Source organism: Eumetopias jubatus, unplaced genomic scaffold (genome assembly GCF_037043125.1).
Source record: "Eumetopias jubatus isolate StellerSeaLion01/CBP00866 unplaced genomic scaffold, mEumJub1_p1.0 scaffold_13, whole genome shotgun sequence".
NCBI lineage: Eukaryota > Metazoa > Chordata > Mammalia > Carnivora > Otariidae > Eumetopias > Eumetopias jubatus.
In genome coordinates, this window is record NW_028274819.1 from 16,608,856 (window position 1) to 16,628,584 (window position 19,729).

General features: G+C 63.5%; 2 protein-coding genes across 21 annotated transcripts in view; both read right to left on the reverse strand.

The window, feature by feature from the left end:
- Positions 1 to 2,141, reverse strand: MDK (midkine). Its single transcript, XM_028111279.2, has 5 exons — positions 2,069 to 2,141; positions 1,679 to 1,755; positions 1,365 to 1,532; positions 1,081 to 1,242; positions 1 to 366 (listed from the first exon to the last, which is right to left on the reverse strand). Exons 2-5 carry the CDS (start codon positions 1,752 to 1,754, stop codon positions 341 to 343), a joined length of 432 nt encoding a protein of 143 aa, XP_027967080.1. The 5' UTR covers position 1,755; positions 2,069 to 2,141; the 3' UTR covers positions 1 to 340.
- Positions 2,142 to 3,603: 1,462 nt separating this feature from the next.
- Positions 3,604 to 19,729, reverse strand: part of DGKZ (diacylglycerol kinase zeta) — a 41,199-nt gene continuing 25,073 nt past the window's right edge. For 4 of the 20 annotated variants that reach the window (XM_028111268.2, XM_028111269.1, XM_028111267.1 and 1 more), the window contains 30 exons: positions 15,117 to 15,225; positions 14,561 to 14,656; positions 14,162 to 14,239; positions 13,359 to 13,565; positions 13,022 to 13,078; positions 12,541 to 12,609; positions 11,537 to 11,608; positions 11,310 to 11,426; positions 11,137 to 11,208; positions 10,804 to 10,899; positions 10,449 to 10,531; positions 10,286 to 10,346; positions 10,089 to 10,202; positions 9,861 to 10,001; positions 9,244 to 9,322; positions 9,019 to 9,074; positions 8,774 to 8,836; positions 8,598 to 8,671; positions 8,398 to 8,509; positions 7,863 to 8,062; positions 7,598 to 7,698; positions 7,247 to 7,483; positions 7,063 to 7,103; positions 6,512 to 6,651; positions 5,691 to 5,722; positions 5,498 to 5,541; positions 4,934 to 5,054; positions 4,810 to 4,843; positions 4,489 to 4,588; positions 3,604 to 4,189 (listed from right to left, as the gene is read on the reverse strand). In XM_028111268.2, the coding sequence (XP_027967069.1) occupies positions 4,073 to 4,189; positions 4,489 to 4,588; positions 4,810 to 4,843; positions 4,934 to 5,054; positions 5,498 to 5,541; positions 5,691 to 5,722; positions 6,512 to 6,651; positions 7,063 to 7,103; positions 7,247 to 7,483; positions 7,598 to 7,698; positions 7,863 to 8,062; positions 8,398 to 8,509; positions 8,598 to 8,671; positions 8,774 to 8,836; positions 9,019 to 9,074; positions 9,244 to 9,322; positions 9,861 to 10,001; positions 10,089 to 10,202; positions 10,286 to 10,346; positions 10,449 to 10,531; positions 10,804 to 10,899; positions 11,137 to 11,208; positions 11,310 to 11,426; positions 11,537 to 11,608; positions 12,541 to 12,609; positions 13,022 to 13,078; positions 13,359 to 13,565; positions 14,162 to 14,239; positions 14,561 to 14,656; positions 15,117 to 15,225 (2,923 nt within the window). In that variant the 3' untranslated portion in view covers positions 3,604 to 4,072. The other 16 variants (XM_028111264.2, XM_088017709.1, XM_028111256.2 and 13 more) reach the window with 12 other exon arrangements.

Below are 19,729 nucleotides of genomic sequence, written 5' to 3' on the forward strand. Positions count from 1 at the left end.
TTGGGGCTTTTATATATTAAAGGAAAAGCTTTTATTGGGAAGGAAAAAAAAAACAAAAAACGACGGTTTATTTATTTCTCAGTAATGGCATCTTTGTGGGGAAGAACAAAAGGGGGTACCGGGATTCAAATCCCTCTGGGGCAGGAGGCTCAAGCTGTCCACAGTCCCCTGTCCCTCCCCATGTGGGACACGTGGGGGTGGGGGGTGGAGGAATGAAAGGGAAGCAGCAGGGTATGATTGAGAAAGCTAACGAGGAGACAAAAGGCACTGGTAGGTGAGCTCTTGGGCCTGTGGGAGGGAGGGCACCGGCCCCGGGCTCCTTGGTATCCAGACCTGGCGGCTAGTCCTTTCCCTTCCCTTTCTTGGCTGTAAAACAAGCAAGAAACAACGTGTTAGCTGAGTTCAGGTGACCTAGTAGAGACGCCGCCCCACCCCTACGCCCCCCGCCCCAGCCTATACATTAGGGAGAAAATTCTGCCCCCTAGTGGCTGTAGATCAGCGGACCCCGGTACCCCGTGGGGGAGCGCAGCCATATTGATGCTGAACCTGCCCCCACACCAACTCCTATACTTTCACTGGGGCTCGGAAAATCTTCCAAGTTCTTGGTCCCCGCAGCGCTCAGCCTCCACCTCCTCCCCTAACAAGTGGGCTGATTCACTTCTGCCCTGATGGCCTCTCTGAGCGGCTGTGAATCAGGAAGCAGCTAAGGGATGGCGGAACAGTTAAGTCCTTCTGATACTAGAAAGGACCCAGGCTGACCAAATGTTCCCTCTGGCTGGAGAGATGACAAAGCCAAGCCCTTCCAGGACAACTCCCGGAATCCTAAGCAAAATGTCCCAACAGAACAGAGCGAGTTTGCACTTCCACTCGGGCCAGAAGGATTTAATAACTCCTCAGCACCTTCTGTGGGCCACGCTCAGTACCTGCCCACCTAAGGTATCTCTACAGACAGGAAAAACCGAGGGCAGAGATGTCAGGAAGTCACCCGCCGCAGTCCAAAACCTCAGGCTTAACTATTCCCCTTCACAGGTGGTGGCAGCCCCCCGCAATGACCCCCACACGCTCCTCCACTTCCCTGACCTTTGGCTTTGGCTTTGGTCTTGGGGGTGCAGGGCTTGGTCACGCGGATGGTCTCCTGGCACTGGGCATTGTACCGCGCCTTCTTCAGGGTGCCTTGGCGGGCTTTGGTGCCCGTGCCCCCATCACACGCCCCCCAGCTCTCAAACTTGTACTTGCAGTCGGCTGGCGGGAGAGCGCCCCAGGTCAGATCTGGACAGCCAGTGGCTGGAGGCCACAGACCTGCCCAGGTTTCGGCGAGGCTGGGCCTCTCCCCTCCCCTGCCCTCCGCCTGCGCCCCACCTCACCTCCAAACTCCTTCTTCCAGTTGCAAGGCACCCTGCACCGGATGCGCTGAGTCTGGGCCCCACAGGTACCCTCGCGGAAACCCACGCCGCAGTCCTTGCTGCTGGGGGTGCAGGGCCCCCAGGTCCACTCCACGCACTCGCTCCCCGGGCCGCCCTTCTTCACTTTGTCTAAGACGCACGGGGAACGGAGCTCAGACATACTCGGGGACCGCTTCCTGGGGTCCGGGCCTCGGAATCCCGGCGGCCAGGCCCGAGGCTGCCGGCCTCACCGGCCCGTCTCCAGCCCTCCTCCAGTCCCCCACACCCCGTATCACCTTTCTTTTTGGCCACCGCGGAGGCGAGCGCCAGCAGGGTGAGAAGGGCGAGGAGGAGGACGCCTCGGTGCTGCATCCTGCGGGGGAGAGGTCGGGTCAGAGGCCCCCGCCCGCCCCCTTCCCCACGGGGGGCCGCACGCGCGCACCTCCCACCCCGGTCCCCACGCTCCAGGCCCACGGGCCGCGGCGGCGGCGGCGGCAGGAGGGCTCTGGGGTCGGCCCCTCGCCGCTAGTCGGGGCGCACAGCTGGAGGCGTCTCCCTGGGGGCGGCCTGGAGCCCAGGACGCAGCTCAGACCGCCACACGCCTCCGGGCCCCGGGTCGCCTGGGGCCCAGCGGGCGAGGGGCCGAGGCCGCCACCGCACGTCGGCCGGGGCCCCCGCGCGCTCACTCGCTCGCTGCCCGCCGTGCTGCGCTCCCTCCCGCGCCGGGCCCGTCCCGCTCCGGCCGCCGCGGCCCCTTTTGTCTCCAGAACCGGTCTGAGCCGGTCACATGGGCCCCCGCCCCCTCCCCGCCCCCCCACCCCCACCGAGGAAGGACCCGCCCCGCCCCCTCCCCTCAAACCCGCGCCGCCCCCGACCCCGGCGTCCCCGCCTTCGCTCCCGCCCTGCGCCCCCGGGCGCTTCTACCCCGGCTTCCCGCCGCGGGTCCCCGCACCCGCCCCGTTCACCCCGCCCGGGCCGTCCGCGTTCAGACGACGGGCTCTGCCGGCTTCCCCCCGCCCCCGCCCATCTTCCGAGCCCGGGGTCTCCCGGCCCCAGGCCCCTGTCCTGCCTTGGCTCCCCCGGCCCCTGCCCCAGCCCCAGCTTTCCGCCGCCGCCTCTGCCCCCTCCCCGGGGCCGTTCTCTTTCCCCGCTGGACGCCCGCCTTCCTTCCCGGGGAGGGAAGACTGGGAGGATGGGGACTTGGGAGGGAGCTCGGAGCCCCGGGGGTTTCACGGGTCCTGGCGCTCGGCGCGGGGCCCGCATTCCAGCCTGTGTGCGGCTCCGTCCCCCGATGACTGTTTAACCCCGTCGAGGACCGGCCCTCTGCGCCCCCTTAGCTGCTGGGGAAGGAGCGCCGGGCCCCACCTCGGGTCGCTTCACCAAGTGTGCAGGGAGCCGCTCTGCTCAGTGCTCGGGGAGCCCCAGAGAAAGCGCTCGGGCTCGGGGGACGCGGACGGCGCCGCGCCTTTCAGGAGCGCAGGTTTTCGGGGGCGGGAGCTGGGGGAAGTTGGGGTGTTGGGGAGCAGCCCGCAGGTCTGGATTTGGTGAGGCTTGGGAGCTGACAAGCGCCGTCTGAGAAGTTCCAGACCCAGCCAAGGCGGCGGCTGCAAATGCCCACCCCTTCCGATCCTGGGGCCTTGGGGATCACCTCACCCGATCCCCTAAACAGCAAAAGTAACTGGGGCCTAGGGGGAGAGGGCTTGCCCAAGGCCACAGGGCAAAGGGACCGAAGAATCCAGGCCTCGCCCCCCGCCCCACCTCTCTTTCACTTTCATTGTTGTCGTCCCTGCGGGAAGCGGGAAGCGAGAGGAAATCAGCTCCTCCCCCGGCCCCGCCGAGCCGTGCCGCCAGGCCGAGGTCAGGTCCCGGGCAAGCCTGAGACCCCACCCCCAAACGGGAACCAGGACCCCCCAGAAGAGGGTCTGCAGAGGCCCAGGGCGTCCAGTCCCCCCACCACCAGACCCCGCTGCTTCTGGAAGACCTCCTCCGCAAGAAAAGAAGGGCAGAAAGGAAAAAAGTCCACTTTACTGAGTCACACCCAGCTGTAAACATGTCACCACGAGAGCCCCACTCCAACCCCCAGGCCACACGGTCGGCGGTGGTGAAATGACTGGGTACACGGGGAGGGTCTCGGGGAAGTAGGCGCCAAGCAGGGCGGCGGGCAGGCAAACGCAGCAGGCTCTGTTTCCGGGAGGAAGCCCCCCCGGGGGTGGGGGTGGGGGTGGGGGTGGGGGGGTGGGGTCAGGGCAGGAGAGAGGGCCCAAGCTGTCCGCAGGCTCAGAGTGGGGCCCTCGCGGCCCAGGCGGCTTAGGAAGCCTCGTCCCAAAGGCTCCCTGATAAGGGCCCCAAGCCCCGCTGCCCTCCCCCTCTACCCCTAGCCCCCAGGGAGGGCACCCGCTGCAGGGAGGGTGACGGTGGCCCTGAGGTGGTCCCGCCCCAGTCCCCCAAAGGCCTGCCCGGTCCAGTCCAGTTTCCTGTTCCCCTGTCAGGCCCGGGTCAGGCTGGGGCCTCAGGGGGACAGGTGGGACCCCCCAGCTCCTCAGAGTCCAGCCCCAGGCCTGGGCGGCTCCACAGGCGGCAGCACGGGGCTCCTTCCCTGGGGCACGGGTCCCCCCGTGGTCATCCGACTGGAATGTGGCAGTGAGGTGGGCAATGAGGGGCTCCTCCCCTGGCTGGCCCTGTCCCTCCTGCTACACGGCTGTCTCTTGGTCCTCCCGCTGGATCATCTGGTAGTGCTGCCGGTTCTCCAAGTAGGCAGCGAGCTCCGTGTCCTGAGCCTTCTCGGCCCGCTGCCGGGGAGTGTCGCCCTGGGGGGGGGGGGGCTGCCATCACTTCAGGGGCCTGAGGAGAGGGCGGGGGACCTTCCCTCCAGGTGGCCGGTGAGCAAAGGAAAAGCTTCCGAGGACAGGCAGTCGTGGGCTGCCCACCCGTCCCAACAACCCCTCTCCAGCGCAGGCTCAGGTTTTTCAGAGTCCGGAGGGTGTTGGTTGAAGGACAGCTTCCAGTCCTAAGAGGTGGCTCTCCTCCATGGCTCCGTGCTCACAAGGGCCCGCGCTGGGGAAAGGGCTGCTCTGTGGCCGCGCGGGCTCCCTGCCAGTCTGCTCACCTGCTGGTCTGTCTTCATGAGAGAGGCCCCCGCCTCCACGATGTAGTGGCAGATGGTGCGCTGGCCCAGGGCTGCGGCCTGGTGCAGACAGGTCTCCCCGCTGTGGAAACAGGGGCTGGCTGTGGACCCCCATCTTGTCCTCGGGGCCCTCTGTCCCGTCTCCAGAGGGCGGTCAGACACAGAGGGGAACACGGGGCTGTGGGGCAAGGGCCGAGCGGATGTGGCCTGTAAGGGTTTCTAGGCTCAGCCGAGTGGGAGGAGCTACACGAAGACGGGGCAGTTTCCAGGGTGCCCAAGGTCTCGCGCTGCCCAGATACTCACTTCTCCTCCACAGCGTCAAGAATCTCTGGGGGGGCTGGAGGAGAGGGGAGGGGGCGGTCAGGGAAGCCGGCCATCTCCCCCCCTCCTCCTGCCCTGGCCCCAGGGCCCCAGTGGCCGAGCTCACCGTGGTCCAGCAAGTAGCGGACCACATCCTTGCTGCCCGTGCTGACGGCATGGTGCAGGAGCGTGCGGCTCTGCTCATCCCGGTGCATGAGGTCACCCCCAGCTCGGTGCAGCTCCTGGAGCTGAGGGTAGGAGGCAGAGCAGGGCTGGGGCTCCTCACGGCCACCCGCCTGCCAGCCACAGAAATGTCCCCCAACTCCCATAGGCCCCAGGCCTGACACTACCGTGCTCACACACGTCATCCCTCTGGGTGTCTTTCTGAAGTGCAGGGGAGAGACCCGGGGCTTCTAGACTCCCTGGGAGCACTGAGCACCAGGCCCTGGGGCCTGTGGTTCCTCTAAGACTTGCTCCTCTCTGAGCACCGGGGACAGGCAGACTGTGCTAGCAAGCCCCTACGAAGGGACACTGTGAGCTGGACAGGGGCAAGGCGGAATGGGACAATCAGCACGGAGACTCTGCAGAGGGCCAGACGATGACAGGCTAACTGGGCCCCACCCAGAGGCCCTGCCCCCCAGGGCGCGCGAGCTCGGGGCGGCGGGGTGGGGGGCCCAAGCCCTCCTAGTACCTTACAGAAGTTGTTCCTCTTGGCAGCCTCAATCAGCTCCTCACCTGCACGGAACACCTGCCCGTTATACCCTGGGCCGCAGACGTGCTGGGCGGAGGCGTGGGCCTGCCCGGGCGCAGGCCCTGGCTGTGGGGGGCTGTGGGGGCTCCACCCCCACCCCCACCCGGGACCAGGGAGAAAGGAGAGGCCTCACCTTTAGGGGGCGCCGCATCCCCCGGCAGTGACCTGCAAGCAGAGCAGGATGAAATGGACCCTGCGACAGCTGTCACCCCCCCTGCCCCAACCAGGGGGCGCCCTGTGTTCTGTCAACAGTTTATTGAGTGCCTCCTACACAACAGGTGCCGCGCCGGGGGGGCTGGCGACACAGCAGTGAACAAGACACACGGAGAGCTTGTTCTCACGGAGCTTACATTCTAGTCAGGGAGACACACGTCAACAAAGAAAGAAGGCGTCCTTGGAGCGGGAAGGGCTACGAAGAACACGAGGCGGCGTGCTGTGATCTCACAGCAACGGCAGCCGGGGCTCCTGGGAAGACTTCTCTGGGGAGGAAACTCCCAAGCTGAGGGGTGAGCGGCGCGCGGAGCTCGGGGAGGACTGGGGACCGTCCTGAGGCGGGCACACTGGAGGCCGCGAAGGGCCGGGAAGGGCACGGCGCTGGGCAGTGCGGATGGAGGGGAGCTCGGGGGCCCCGGCTCAGGCTGCCGTGCTCGGATGTTGGGGGACAGCAGACAGGACTGCAGAAGAGAAGTCAGAGGGGGAGCCCAGGTCTCCGGCCAGCGCAGCAGGGTGGATGGCGACGCCACTGCCCCGGGGCGGCGGCGGCAAAAGGGCTGGTCAGTTGGGCTTTGGCCAGGGTTGGTTCTCTGCCAGTGACTCGGCCAGGGAGGGGCCTGTGGGGACCAGGCCGCCAGCTGGACAGTGGACATGTGTCTGACGCTGAAGGCAGGACGGCAGGAGGTACCGGCTTATAGGTGGGGTTTCGAGCCAGGGGACTGGAGGAGATGCAGGACTCACCGGAGCGTGGGTGAGCAGGGGGAGGTGGGGAGAGGGGAAGTGGGGGTTGGGAGGTCAGGCCGGGCCGATGCCCCCAGCAGCTCAGGGTCCAAGATATAAATCTCGTCCTGTGCGATCTCAGTTACATAGTTGAGGTGTTCCTGTGGGTGGGGAGGTCAGGGGCGAAGAGTCAGGACCTTCCAGGGTAGCCGACGGCGGCAGTACAGATGCAGCCAGGCCAGGGGGCCCGGAGAAGCCTCCGGCAGGCGGAAGCTGCATGACGGGCCCTGCCAGTCTCCCTCCCCGCTGCCTTCCCAGCTCCTTCCCACTGCTGAGCCTTTGCCAGGGGCACCTAGCACCTGGCCAGAAGTGCCTTCACCTCTGTAGCTCACCGGCCCCTTTTCTGAGCACGCCAGCTCCCTCTGCCTGTAGGCAGCGTGCCTACACCCTATCTGTGAGCATGAACAGGTGTGCAGGCACCACCCAGCAGGCCGAGGGGCAAGCCCGTCTGTGGAGGTGCGGGCAAAGGCAGAGGGGCCCCGGGGTGGCCCGGAGGGACTGCGAGTGCTCACCTGGGCCCGGTCGATCCTGTAGAAGCGGCTGGCAGTGGTGGCTGTGAGGGGGGCAGAGAGCTGTCTGAGGTGGCAGGAGGCCCTTATCCAGGCCCAGATAGTCGCTGCCCCACCAGGAGCCCTGCGGGAGGGGGCAGGACACAGCCCGGGACCCGTCAGGTGCTGGTCCTTCGGAGCCACTCACCGTCTAGGAAGCACCACTTAGGGGACAGTTTCTGGGAGGTGGGGGACTTGGCTCCAGCACCTTCGGGCTCCTGCCAAGAGAAGCGAAGGCCGAAAGTTGGCAGAGAACAGAAACTAGAGCGGGTGGGCCCACACGGGGCAGGCTCCCGACCCCTCACCTGCTGGAGCCTCTCGATGTGGGCGCGGCAGAGCTCCAGGTCGCTGTCTCCGGGGACCACCACAGTGCCCAGTGGCACAGCTGGTGGGCAGAGCAGACTGTCAGCGGCTGGACGTACTCCCCTGCCTGGCCCTCAAGGGCCCCCCAGCGGCTCCTTGCCACCCAACCGCCACCCCTCCCCCCCTTGCCACTCACAGGCCTCCTTGAGCTGCTCCTTATCGTAGTGCAGGGCCTCGTAGTCATGCATGCTGACCCTGCTCACCTGGATCCGCAGCTGCTCAGGCACGGGCTGCTGGCTGGGGCACAGGCAGTAGGAGAGCACTTGGGAAGGGTCCTCGACCAGGTGCCAGACCAAGGGGCACCTTCCCGGGACAGAGCAACTGGTAGCCCCGTCTCCAGCTGGGGAAACTGAGGCTCGAGAGAGGGGCAGCGTCTGGTGGTGGCTGGGAGGGGAACATACTCGCTGTGCAGGGGGGCGGTGCTCCGCCGCTTGGCCTTCTGCACCATAGTGGCCTGGTTGCGCAGGGCGATGCGAATGCGCGAGGCCGCGAGCTTGCAGGGCTCACCATCCACCTGCACTGGGATGGCCTTGGACGTGGTGAGTACCACCTCACGGCACTGTGTCAACCGCTCGCCGTGCCCGCCCACCTGCAGCGCCGCCTGTGGGCGCAGGAGGCTCAGGTCAGGAGCCGGGACTGGGGTAGTGGGGCCCGAAGCTCTGTTCCCCGCACGAATGCTCTGGCCAGGGAACAGAGCAACAACAATGCCGCAGAGAGCAGAGGGAGGCTAGGACCCCAGTCGGGGTTGGGGGGTAGAACGAGACCCTGGTCAGAGAAGGGAGGGGGAACCCCGGCCAGGGAGATGAGCATGAATTCTCCCATCTTGGCCAGTGAAGGGGAGTTTGGTGACCCCCTCCTTCCATCTCAGGACAGTGCTCCTGGTCGCTGTGGGGACAGAGCCAGGGCTCCAGGCAGGCCCCACGTGGGCCCACTCACCAGGGACGTCATGGTGAAGCCAATGACCTCGAGGTAGCCGTCGTCGTGCCGCTGGGGCTCAAAGTCGTGGTGCTCCCCAGGGTGGCCCCAGGGCATGGTGCCCGCGCAGTACCTGAAGGGGAAGGCAACACAAGGGCCTTCAGAGGACAGTCATGCAGGACGTGGACATCAGGGCACACGCGGAGCCCTCCCCTCCTCACCTGGGGATGTTCAGGAAAACAATGCACTGGGGTTTCAGGTCCTGAATCTTGGGGGTCAGGTCAGTCCCATCACACTGCAGGCAGGAACAGGGGAGGGTGCAGGGCATATACGGTGCCAAGGTGGCCTCCATCCCCGCTGGGCCCACCCACCTTGCCCGCCTGCTTGGCCCACTTACCACCACTCGGATGTGCTTGGCCAAGTCCTTAGAGCTGCCCATCAGGAAGTCAGAGAAGGCTGTCTGTGGGCGAGAGAGGGCGTCACCATCTGGCGACAGGGACTTCTCACCACTGCCCGACAGGGGTCCTGTGGCCTGGCAGATACAGGTATGCAGGGGGCACAGGCGGTAGAACAGTGGGCATGGCAGGGGCAGGGGCGGGGGGGAAAGCGGGGGGCCCTGTTGCTGGCAGATCCCAGACTCACCCCGGCATAGAACATCTTATTCCTAAAGCGACTGTTGAATTTCTCTGGGTTGGCCTCTGGGGGGCGACAAGAACCGGGACAGTCAGTCATTCTGAACCTGCTGGGGCTTCCCAGGCTGGGGTGGGGAACGCGGGCTGAGAACTGCCAGGGGCAAGTTCCGACCCTCTCGGGACCCTCCTGTGTCCTCCCCTCCCCAGCCTCCAGCCTCAGCAAGTGGTTGCCCACCTCGAGACTCATGAAACTCCAGGGTGACGTGGGCATCAAAGCCCAGGCTGAAGTAGTTGTTGAAGACATCCAGGGGCAGCTGGAAAAAGGTCAAGGGCCCAGCATGAGGGCTGGGCCACACAGCCACCTCCCTCCTCTGGCCTGCTCTGGCCACCAGGCTGGCCTGGCCCACGCAGTTCTGGAAGCCTTTCCCACAGTTAACAGGATCCTCCAGGAAGCTCTTCCCTCTAGCCCGCAGCCTGCTTCCAGGTCTGCCCTCTCGGCTCCTAGCTCCTGTGGGGCTGCTCCAAGTGCCCCGTATACCGAACACCCTGGGCCCTGCTGGCACGCTCTTCCCTGGCTTTCCAGTCCCCCCACCCCCGACACTTCGTCCACAAGTGCCGTATTCTGTAGGGGCTCCGTGAGAACAGGGACTTTGTTTCGTTGCTGCTTAAAATGATGCCTGGCATGTGGTGGATATTCAGTAAATATTTGCCCAGCAGCTAGCTTACAGGGTACCGTTATTACCATCGTACAGGAGAGGCCGAAAGTCTGGAGAAATGACGAGATTTGTCCCAAGCCCCAGAATCGGCAAGTGGGACAGAGGGCTTCCCCCATCGAGGCCCTGGCTGACCTACCCGGTCAGTGGCGCCGTCATCACGCTCCTCTGGCCCCGCGTCGGGGTTGGGCTCAGCACGGAGGTCCCAGCGGTCTAGCTGCACCACATTCCCCTCCTCCACGTGGGAGAGTATCTTGGACACAGGCTCATCCGTGTAGCCCTGCGGGAACAAGGCAGGAACTGAGCCTCTCTTGGGGAGAGGCCTCCCCGCCAGCAGCACAGCCCACCCCCGCCTCTGGGCTCTTACCCCACCCCAGTTGAGGGTACGGGCCAAGTCATTGCCAGTGCCCAGGGGCAGAATGGCAACAGGGGGTGGTGGCTTTAAGCGCAGCTGGTCCAGAGTGGAGAGGATCCAGCCAACCTGGAGGGGCAGAGCAGAAGAGGCCAGGTCAGACCAGAGGGGCCCCAGACTCGGGCCCCTGCTGGAGAGGCAGGAGGACTCACCGTGCCGTCGCCTCCACACGCCAGGATCCGCAGGTTGTGCACTTTGCGGTACATCTCCAGCCTAGAGTCAGAGGACAGGAACAGGGCCAGGGGATGTGCGCCTCACCCTCTGCGCCAGGCAAGCCCTCCCCACCATCTCCACAGAGCCGTGGCAAGTACTTACGCCTCCTTGGGCCCTCCCTGGCTCAGGTCAAAGACTTGTCGGGGGTTGAGATACCACAGGAAGGACTGGATGATCTTAGCGCCCTGTAGGGGGCACCGGGGTAGTAGGTCAGGGCTGGTGGACTGAGGTGGGGAGAAGCATGTGAGAAGGAGGAAGGACGTGGCTGTGGGAACCAGGCCCAGCAAGGGGCGAGGGGTGGAGACAGGCTCCAATTTCCTCAGGATCTCTGGGCAAGAGGGATGGGGCAGGAGCCTGCAATGGAACTTGGGAGCATTTGCTGGGGAGGGAAGGGGTGCAGAGCTTGACCCCGCTCCTCCCGCGGAGGCTTTCAATGGAGAGAGGAGGCTGTGCGTACCTGGTTGCCCCCACTCTTGGGGTTCACAAACACCAGCAGGGGCTTCATGAGGGGCGATGGGGTGGGCCTGATGATGAAGGGTCTCCAGCGGCCCTCCTTGGAGACAGAGAGACTCTTAAGGCTCTACCCTGGCTTGACAGACCTCACCCCCGTTCTTGGCGGTGCCCCGTCATGTTCCGCCTCCAGGGCAGACCTTAAGGTGGGCCTGGCCACAGAGACGCAACTCGGATCTGGCCTCCCACCTTCCTCAGGGGCCCAGGGAGCTCAGTACTTCAAGAAACAGGCCCCTCTTTCCTGTTCCCCTCCAGGTGCCCACCCAGCCCCAGGACTAACCTCTGGCCCTTTCTTGCTAGATTTCCTCTTGAAGGATGCTCTCTTTTTCTTCTTGCTTGCCTTGAGGGTATTCTGCAAGGGAAGCAGGGACATTGGCGACAAGGCAGGTGGGCTGGGGCAGCTGGCAGAGCCCACGTGTGTGGGGTGGCGTCATGGGTGCAGGCAGGACTCACCTGTGGCCTGCGGGCGCGGAGGATCCAGGTGGGCGGGATGACCACAGCAGCGTGCACGCCCAGGGAGCACGGCTCCTCTATCTGTTGCAGCATGAAGCAGGACACCTTGCTGTGGTACTGGGGGGGTGGGGGCGCAGCTGAGCTGGGCCTGATCTGAGCCCTGGGAGCCCCCCTCCCAGGGCCACTCAGGGGACAGCCTCCGGGGGGCCGGGGCGAGCACCACTTACTGCCTGCTTGCACCAAGAGCAACTGATGGCCACAATCTCCTTGCTGTGGAAGGTGAACTTCTGCTGGAAGCCCTAGGGTGGGGAGGGTGGTTGGGGCACCAGCGGCCAGGCCCAGAGCAGCAGGCCCAGCCCCTCTTCCGTGGCCAACCTCTCTCCACCCAGGGAAATTGAGCCCATTTTTAAAAATTAAAACAACAAATAGGCCCCTGGGAGCAGGGAGGCCTGCGATTCTCTGAAGTCACCCGCAAGGCGCTGGGTGCACACACCCGATCTGTTAGAAGGGGTCACGGCTAACTCCTGCCAGTGGAGATCCCCTCCTTCCTGACCCCAGACCCCGAAGCCCCCCGGTACATGCTCAGAGTGCTTCACACTTCTTCATGACACCTGTCACATTCATTCCCTTGTTCATTCCACAGACATTTACTGAGGGCCTGCTGTGTGCCGGACCCCGTGCTCGGCACTGAAAGTGAGCAGAGGAAAGAGGGACGAGGCCCCGAGACCTTCTAGATAAGAGCCTGCGCTTACTGAGGGAAACAGAGCAGAAGCAGATAAGGAGTAAGTGGCCGCCACACTGTGGACTGTGCCCAGGAAGACTGCCCGCAGAGTCTGTCTTCAAGCCACATCCTCCTCCAGGAAAGCAGGGACCTCACTACCCAGCTCGGGGCTCAGCACCCAACAGGGGCTCAACAAATACTGTGCTCAGTTACCAAATGAGTACGTCTATACAATTCTCAGAGGGCTCCCGCACGGCTTCAAGGTGGTCCAGATACACCGCTCTAGAAGCTCACTTTCTTCCCTGCTCTCCCACTCCGTCCAGAGACCTGGGTGTTTTGGGACTGACGGGGCACCTCAGCCGGGTTGGGAGGGAGCCCTAGGACTCTGCACTCAGGAGACACCGTCAGCCACGGGCAGCTCACACTGGACTCATGGCCCGAGGCTCGGGGGCCGCAGGGTCCAGGTCCGGCGGGGAGTGGGCTGGCCCACCTCCTGGGGCAGAGCCTCACCTTCCCACAGTGGCGACACTTGCCATCCTGGCGTCGCCGGTGTACCCAGTGGTGCCGCACAAAGGTTGGCTGGTGGAGGAAGAGAGAGTATCACTAGAGTGAGGGGTGGAGAGGCGCGAGCCCTGAGTGTGGCCTGCACCCCTCAATATATTAACATGAGGCATGGGGCTGCAGGAAGCTCTCTGCAGAAGCCTGTGTGAGGTGAGATCGGCTGGAGGCTTCTCTCCATGGCCTCCAGGTGGGGGCCAAGGCTCCGGCTGGGGGAGAAGAGCAAGGAGGCAAGAGAGGCAGGCAGTGCCTCCCCGCCCCGCCCTGCAGGCAGGGCCAGCCAGGGCCCTGCCCATCGAGGCCCTCTCCGAGCCTCAGCCCTGCACCTCTCTGCACCCCAGAGCAGCCTCAAAGGGGCACTCTGGAGACACTGCGGAGAAGCCCCCTCAGGAAACCTGGGGCCTCCTCACCCATAACTACCCTGGGCACTTACCTCACGGATGTTCCTGGAGCCTGATTCGCGGAAGGACGGCTTACAGCGGAAATTTATCTGTGAAGCATTGCAATGACCACCCAGATGTCAGAGCCTCCTTTCAGGGGCTCAGGCATCTAGCCACCTTCTCCAGCAAAGTGTCACTCAGGGTCAACCTCACAAGGCAGGGATAGCCCCAAATCATCCTGGGAGCTCTCAGAATGTAAGACCCCTCCTCTCCACTAGCCAGAAGGACCCTTTCCTTCCTCTGTCAGCCCGCTGGGATGGGGGACACTGGGAGTGTCCACCTCCCCCACTAAAAGGCAGCATACTGTACTCCCCCCAGATTTTCCCTCACCCTTCGAGGCACGTGCAGGCGCCCTGATCCTTGCTGGCAGACCTGTGCTGGCCGGTCCCTGGAGACCATTAGCTCGTCTGTGGAAACTGGTTTGGTCTCCACCTCGGGCTCTGGAACGCCTGGAGCTAGGTTTGTTTCTCTTTTCCCAACCGTCCCTGCTTCAGCCTCAGCACAGCTGTGGGGAAACCCCGCTCTAGGAGTCAGGGGCTGGGGCAAGCGGCCCATGTTAGCCTCGTCCGTGCTGGTCCGAGTCCTACAGGTTTTCCCGTGTGCTGACTGGGGTTTCTGCTGCCTGGGGAGCCCTCCCACCCTCTGCCCGGACCTGCCTCCCCAGTGTTCCCTCTACTTCCCTTTGGAAGCACGGGGCCCAGACAGGCCACCAGCTGTCGATGCACTGCGGACAACTGTCCTTAGGGAAGGGTCTCTAGGGCAGGAGCGTGTAGTGGGCAGGGCCAAGCTTCGGCAAGACAACGGCCCCTTCTAAATGTGGACTTTGGTGTGGGTAAAATGGTGTCTTGGCCGTCACTCACTCATTCATCCCACTAATAGTCAGTGAGCCCCACTCTGTGCCAGGCTTGTTCTGGGCAGTGGGGGTAGGATAGATAAAAAGGGGGGAGACAGGATTCAAATGCAGGCATTTCAGCTCCAGGGTCTTTGGCTCTACACCACCACGCAGGCTGGGACGCTCTTGGCAGGTGAGGCATGTAACGTGAATATGCGTGCAGAGACACACACCTGTGTGTACTAAGATGCCTTCGGCACCCAAAGGGGAGGGGCGGAAAAGGCTGAGCACCCATCCTCACCTTCTCCAGCTGTTCGATGCAGGGGGTGTGCACCACGATCTTGCAGGCTGCACACTTTCTCCGGGACACTGATTTCTGCTGCAGAAAACGAAGAGAGGGCCCTGAGGCACCAGGTAACTCCATCCAGGATGCTGCCCCAGGGCAGGAAGAGAAATCCTTACATGTGCCCCGGCACAGCTGCCCTCTGTGTTCACTGGGAATTCCCAGTCCTGGCATCAGAACACAGCCCCCATTCCTCCTGCCGTCCTCAGGCAGCCCTCAGCAGGGGCGCTCAGGGGAGTGTCTTGTTCCCACCTTCCCTGGGAAGGGCTACAGCTGTCAGGCCGGCAGAAGTACGCCTACAGGCTTCTAGACCCGCTCCACCAGCAGGGGGCAGCATGCCACCCAGGGCTCACTCACCAGCATCTTAGCTACACAGTACTGCTCCCCAACATAGCAGAAGTCCCCCGACACGTTGGTCTCGAACCAGATGTGTTCCCCATACGTCGCGGACTCCTAGACCACGAGATGAGCATGCTCAGCGCAAACCTGCTACCCGACCCATCAGTCAGTCCCTGCCCTGCCCTACAGACTCACCTCTCTCCCAAGACAAACCTGCTCCAGCTACCGCAATCTACTCTGCTCCATCCTGTTTCCCCACTGTCCCTACTCTTTTTTTTTTTTTTTCTTGAAGATTTAAAAAAGTTTTTTTTAAGTAATCTCTACACCCAACATGGAGCTCAAACTTACAACCCCCGAGATCTGGAGCCGCAAGTTCCACCAACTGAGCCTGCCGGGCGCTCCTCCCACTATCCCTGCTCTTGAGGGCTTGGCTCAAACGTGGCCACCCCAGCAGGTCTGCCCTGATCCCAAAGGCCCATGGACTCCTCCCGCAGCTGCCCCCCACACTTCCCTCCACCTCCAGCTGCTGCCCTGGTACCCACCTGTCCCTCCCTCCCAGCACCCTGCCACTCACGCTCCAGTCCACAGTGCTCCGGATCTGCCGCTCTGGCTCGCTGCACAGGGCCCCGGGAGTGGGAGGAGGGGGTGCCAAGTGCTGGAGCCCCGACTTGGTGATGGCTTTCCTGCAGAAAAGGAGATCGCTGAGGCCAGCTGAACACCTGGTGACTCTGCTTCCTTCCCCCCCTTACCTGGGATCTCTGCCCTCACTGTGACTTCAACCCCTGGACAAGACAGGGACCACAGTGAGGAGGGTAGGGGATGCCCCACGGCAGCCTAGGGCTCTGGGAGGTTCCCTGCAGGAGACTTAGCCCTCCTCACAGCCCTTGTGGGGTGCGCTGGCTTCCAGGCACTGTCCAGAGCTATTCCCAAGAGGGGCGGAGGGGTGGGGGTGGGCCACAGGCCAGGCAGAGCCTGGAGGTCCTTCCCCCCAGGCCAGCCCCCTTGCCCTGCTGGCCGCAGCTATACCTACGCAAGCAGGGCACTCCAGGTCTGGGGTCCTGCCGACTTGCGCCGTAGGGCCACCTGGCGCCTGCGGGACAGCGGGCGCACACGGGTGGGCATCAGAGCACCAGCTGCGGTGCCTGAGGCTCTTCGGGCCCCAGGGCCAGGGTGCTGGCCGGGGGGCCGCTGCTGGCTGAGGCGCCGATAGTAACCGTGCAGGCCCCAGAGGGCGTGGTCATACACCACGTCCGCAGGGAGCAGGGGGGTGGAGGGCCGGTGCCGGCGCAGGCAGCGAAGCATGGGCACGAGGGTGCCCCGGTGTGAGGAGGACCCCGGTCTCTTGGCTCCCGGCTGCGTGGCCCTCAATGCCGCAGCGGCCACATCCTCCTCGGGCACGCCTATGATCTCAGCCAACAGCAGGGGTGTGCCCAGAGGCTGCGCCCCGACCGCGGCAGGCTGTGGGGCAAGCACCTCATCCACGACGAAGCGGGGGCTGCAGGCAGGGGGCACGGTGCTGGAGCGCCGGCGGCTGGTGCCCCGGGCCCCCACCCCGCAGCTCAGGAGGCAGCCCTGGAGCTGTGCGCTGGAGCGGCGCCGCTGCACCAGCGAGGAGGAGGCCTGCCCGGCAGGGGAGCGACGTCGGGCCTTGCCTGTGGGCAGCCCCACGCCACTGGGCCGCCGCTGCCCCTCCCCGGGGCCCGGCGCCTTCCACTGGAAGCGTCTCCTAAAGAAGGTCTCCATGGCAGGGCCAGGTGGATGGCTGTTGGGCAGAGACCGGGAGCATCAGGAGCTGGGCCAGGCTACAGCCCACCCTGCGCCCAGGAGCCCAGTCACAGCCTCTGCCCTTTGAGCAGAGGAGGGACACGGGGGGAAGGGGGAGGGCCCACGGCCTCCGACCTCCATAAACACGGTGTTTGAGGGTACCACAGAGTCCTCAGGAGAGCCCACATTTACCACTGCCAGAAGCGCTAACACCCCCATCCCCCCCAGTTATACCCTATGCTGCCCCAGGAGTAATGGGTACAAGGGGCTTCCAGCCAGCCATGCAGCTCCCCTGTCCAAGCACCATGAACCACAAAGTCCTGGCCTTTGACTCCCTCGCCTGAAGCTGATGGAAAAGAAACAAAGGAAGCCGGAAGCCCGCAGTCCTGGGTTCTCGGTTGCAGCTGGCCTCTACGGACGGAGGGGCCAAGGATAAGCCTTTTCTTTGCCCCTCATTGGGCCTTTGTTTGGCTACCGACTCAGGGCAGCTTAGGTTTAGGTGCCCCTCCTGGGCAACGGCACGAACTAAGCTATGATCATAAAACGAGGCTCTCTGGAAAGAAATTCCATCCGGATGAGAGCCCCAGATTCTCTCAGCCCCACTCATGGGGTCAGGCTGAGGGTGGCACTAGAAATGGAGCCGCTCTGACTTAGGGATCAAAGGGCCCTGGGGACCAAGGCCCTCAGGACTGGAGGAGAGCCGCACAGGGGGAGAGCCACCCTAGGCCTCACGCAGGGGCACTTTGTATGGGGAGCAACAAGAGGCCTGAACCAAGAGAAAAGCCTTCCAGGAACGTTCTGGGTGTGCATCTCTATCTCTGAGTCACTAAAAGAAAGAACTTTCCTGTACTGAACTGCTCTGTCTCATTACCCTTCTGCAGAGGCCGAGTATGGATCTCCCATGTGTGAAAGTACTGGCTGACGGCTGATGTCTGAAAACCCTTCCGGCCCTGCTGCCAAGGGAGCCTGTGAACTGCACTTTGTCCAAGGGGCCAACTCTGGAAGCTCCAACTCTCCTGCAGGGAGGCAGAACCCACTGGGACCATCCTTCCTCAAACCATCCTCCCTTGACCTGGGCTGAACACGGGCCCAGCTTCCTTCGCCAGCTCGCCTGCTCCTGGCTGCCCCTCCTTCACAGGCTGCTGGGATTACTGCACCCTCACTTCTTCCGAAGGTGGGGGAAGGGCAGGAAGCCTGGTAGGCTTGGGGGCCGGGAGGGGAATGCCTCCAGAATGCCCAGGGATGCCTGTGCCCCACCATCAGGTGACCTCCTGGACCCTGGCAGCCACAGAGAGGTCCGAGCCACAGCCATGGGACATCTGCCCGGGGCCGACAAGAGAAACCCGTCCGCCTGCTGAGGGCCTGGCAGAAGTCAGGCGTGGTGGTAGCTGGGAGCCTTGGACAAATGATGGCGGGTGCTAGGCTTGAGGCCTCAGGCCCGGGCTGCGTGTCTACTGTCTGTTTCTCCCACCACCCGCTCACCCACTCTTTAATCTGCGACGACCCTGGGAGTCCGGGCAAGCAACGCCAGGCCCTGGAAGGGTGCGGGGGTGTTCAGGGAGAGGCACATGGGGCCAAGGTGTCCGAGCTCCTGTGATCAGCAACGGAGGCAGTGTGCCGGGGTAAGCAGTGCTCGAGACTGCCTGTTATAGTCCCCGGCCTCTGCAGGGGACAGGGAGAAGGGCAGGAGGTAAGCTCTGCGGGTAGGAGAACGGGCATGGACAGAGAGCTCTCGGCTTCCTACTAAAATCAATAGCATCATAGCTAACGTTTTTTGAGTGCTCACCATGTGCCAGGCACTCTGCTAAGCCCTTTACAAACACACATATCATTTTATAAACCAGAGCAATGTGGAAGAATAGATACTGCATCCTGCCATGTTCCTGATGGGAAACCAAGGCACAAGGAGGCAACTTGCCCGGAAGTCCACACAAGTCAATGGGGAGCCAGTGATGGAACCCAAGGCTGCGTGAAGGCAAAGCCTGTGTTCCAGGAGCCACAGTGGAGAGTAGGGTCTTTCCTTCTGGGCCACGGGGCTGGGACTGAGGGGGAATGGCGCAGGGAGGGGAACCCTAATAAAAGCAACAACGGCCCCATTGACTGAACACCTACAATGGGACAGGCCCCGAGCTAAGTACTTTCATTTATCATCTCACTTGATCCCCACAATTCCACGAGGCGGGCAGGGTCAGCAGCTCCGTTACAGAAAGGAGGCCTGAACAGGTGCAGTACGTGCCCCAGGTCACAAGGCCGGTCAGTGGCAGAACCGCGACCCGAACTCAGGGCTGCCTGACTCTGGTCTGCTTGGCACCCAGGAAGAGAAGCCCGAAGGCCCGGCTGCCTGCTGCTGCCCGGGCGCTGGCTTGTCACACTCCCCCGGGGTGTCGGCTTTCCCCGCCCGTCTGGTCAGGCCGCCCTGTGACAGCTGCCTGGCCTGGAGGAGATTAGTCACCCGGACACACCGCCTGATGCTAGTGTCACCCAGAAAACAAAAGGCCACAGTCAGTAGGGGGGAGGTGCTGCGGGCACTCTGTGAGCAGCGATGAGGCCTGGGCCCTGCCGGCTGCCCCAGACCCACACTGACAAGAGAGGCCCGGAGGCAGGGGCCCCCACCACACTGCGGCCCACACACTGCTGGGCAGCCCCAAGTCCAACCGTCCAGGAGTCGCATCGGTGGCCTGGCGGCACAGTCACTGCGAGTGGGGCGCAAGGCGGGCTAGGCCAGGCTGGTGGCAGGTGACCATGTGCAAAGCTGTCCCCACATGGGCCTCAGTTTCCTTGTTTGTCCATGGAGGCTGCGAGACTGAATTGATATTTTATGACAAGTTGTCCTGCAAGGCCCCCATGCCTCTATGTTCCCAATGCCCCCTTCCCCCAGGCCCCACACTTCCTGCTCCTCTGGTCTCCAGAGAAACCTCTGTCCTCTGGTTCCAGACTTCCTATCTCTGCCGGGGCTTCTCCTGGGTCCAGTTGGAAGCCCCCCGGCGGGCCTCGGGCCCCAGCCTCTCCCCACTGTGCAGCCCCAAGCGGCAGTGTCTTCTCACCACTCTGCTCTGCCATCTGCAGCAAACCACGTGCTACGTGCAAAGGTCACTGGAGGAGGCCCCACAGGGTTCTGACACCAAGAGCAGAGCAAAATGGCTACCCCTCAGCCCTCTCGGGGTTGAGAGGGCATCCCTTACAGCATGGGCGGATACCCCCAGGGGACTCTGGCTGCCAGGCTCTATTTTTTTTTTTTTTTTAAGATTTTATTTATTTGAGAGAGAGAGAATGAGAGATAGCACGAGAGGAAAGAGGGTCAGAGGGAGAAGCAGACTCCCTGCTGAGCAGGGAGCCCGATACGTGGGACTCGATCCCGGGACTCCAGGATCATGACCTGAGCCGAAGGCAGTCGCTTAACCAACTGAGCCACCCAGGCGCCCC

Coding starts and splice junctions, on each gene's coding strand:
- MDK (XM_028111279.2), bottom strand. CDS start 1,754: ATGCAGCACCGAGGCGTCCTCCTCCTCGCCCTTCTCACCCTGCTGGCG. Junction 1,533..1,678: donor CGCGGTGGCCAAAAAGAAAG/GTGATACGGGGT, acceptor CGTGCGTCTTAG/ACAAAGTGAAGAAGGGCGGC. Junction 1,243..1,364: donor CTGGAAGAAGGAGTTTGGAG/GTGAGGTGGGGC, acceptor CTCTCCCGCCAG/CCGACTGCAAGTACAAGTTT.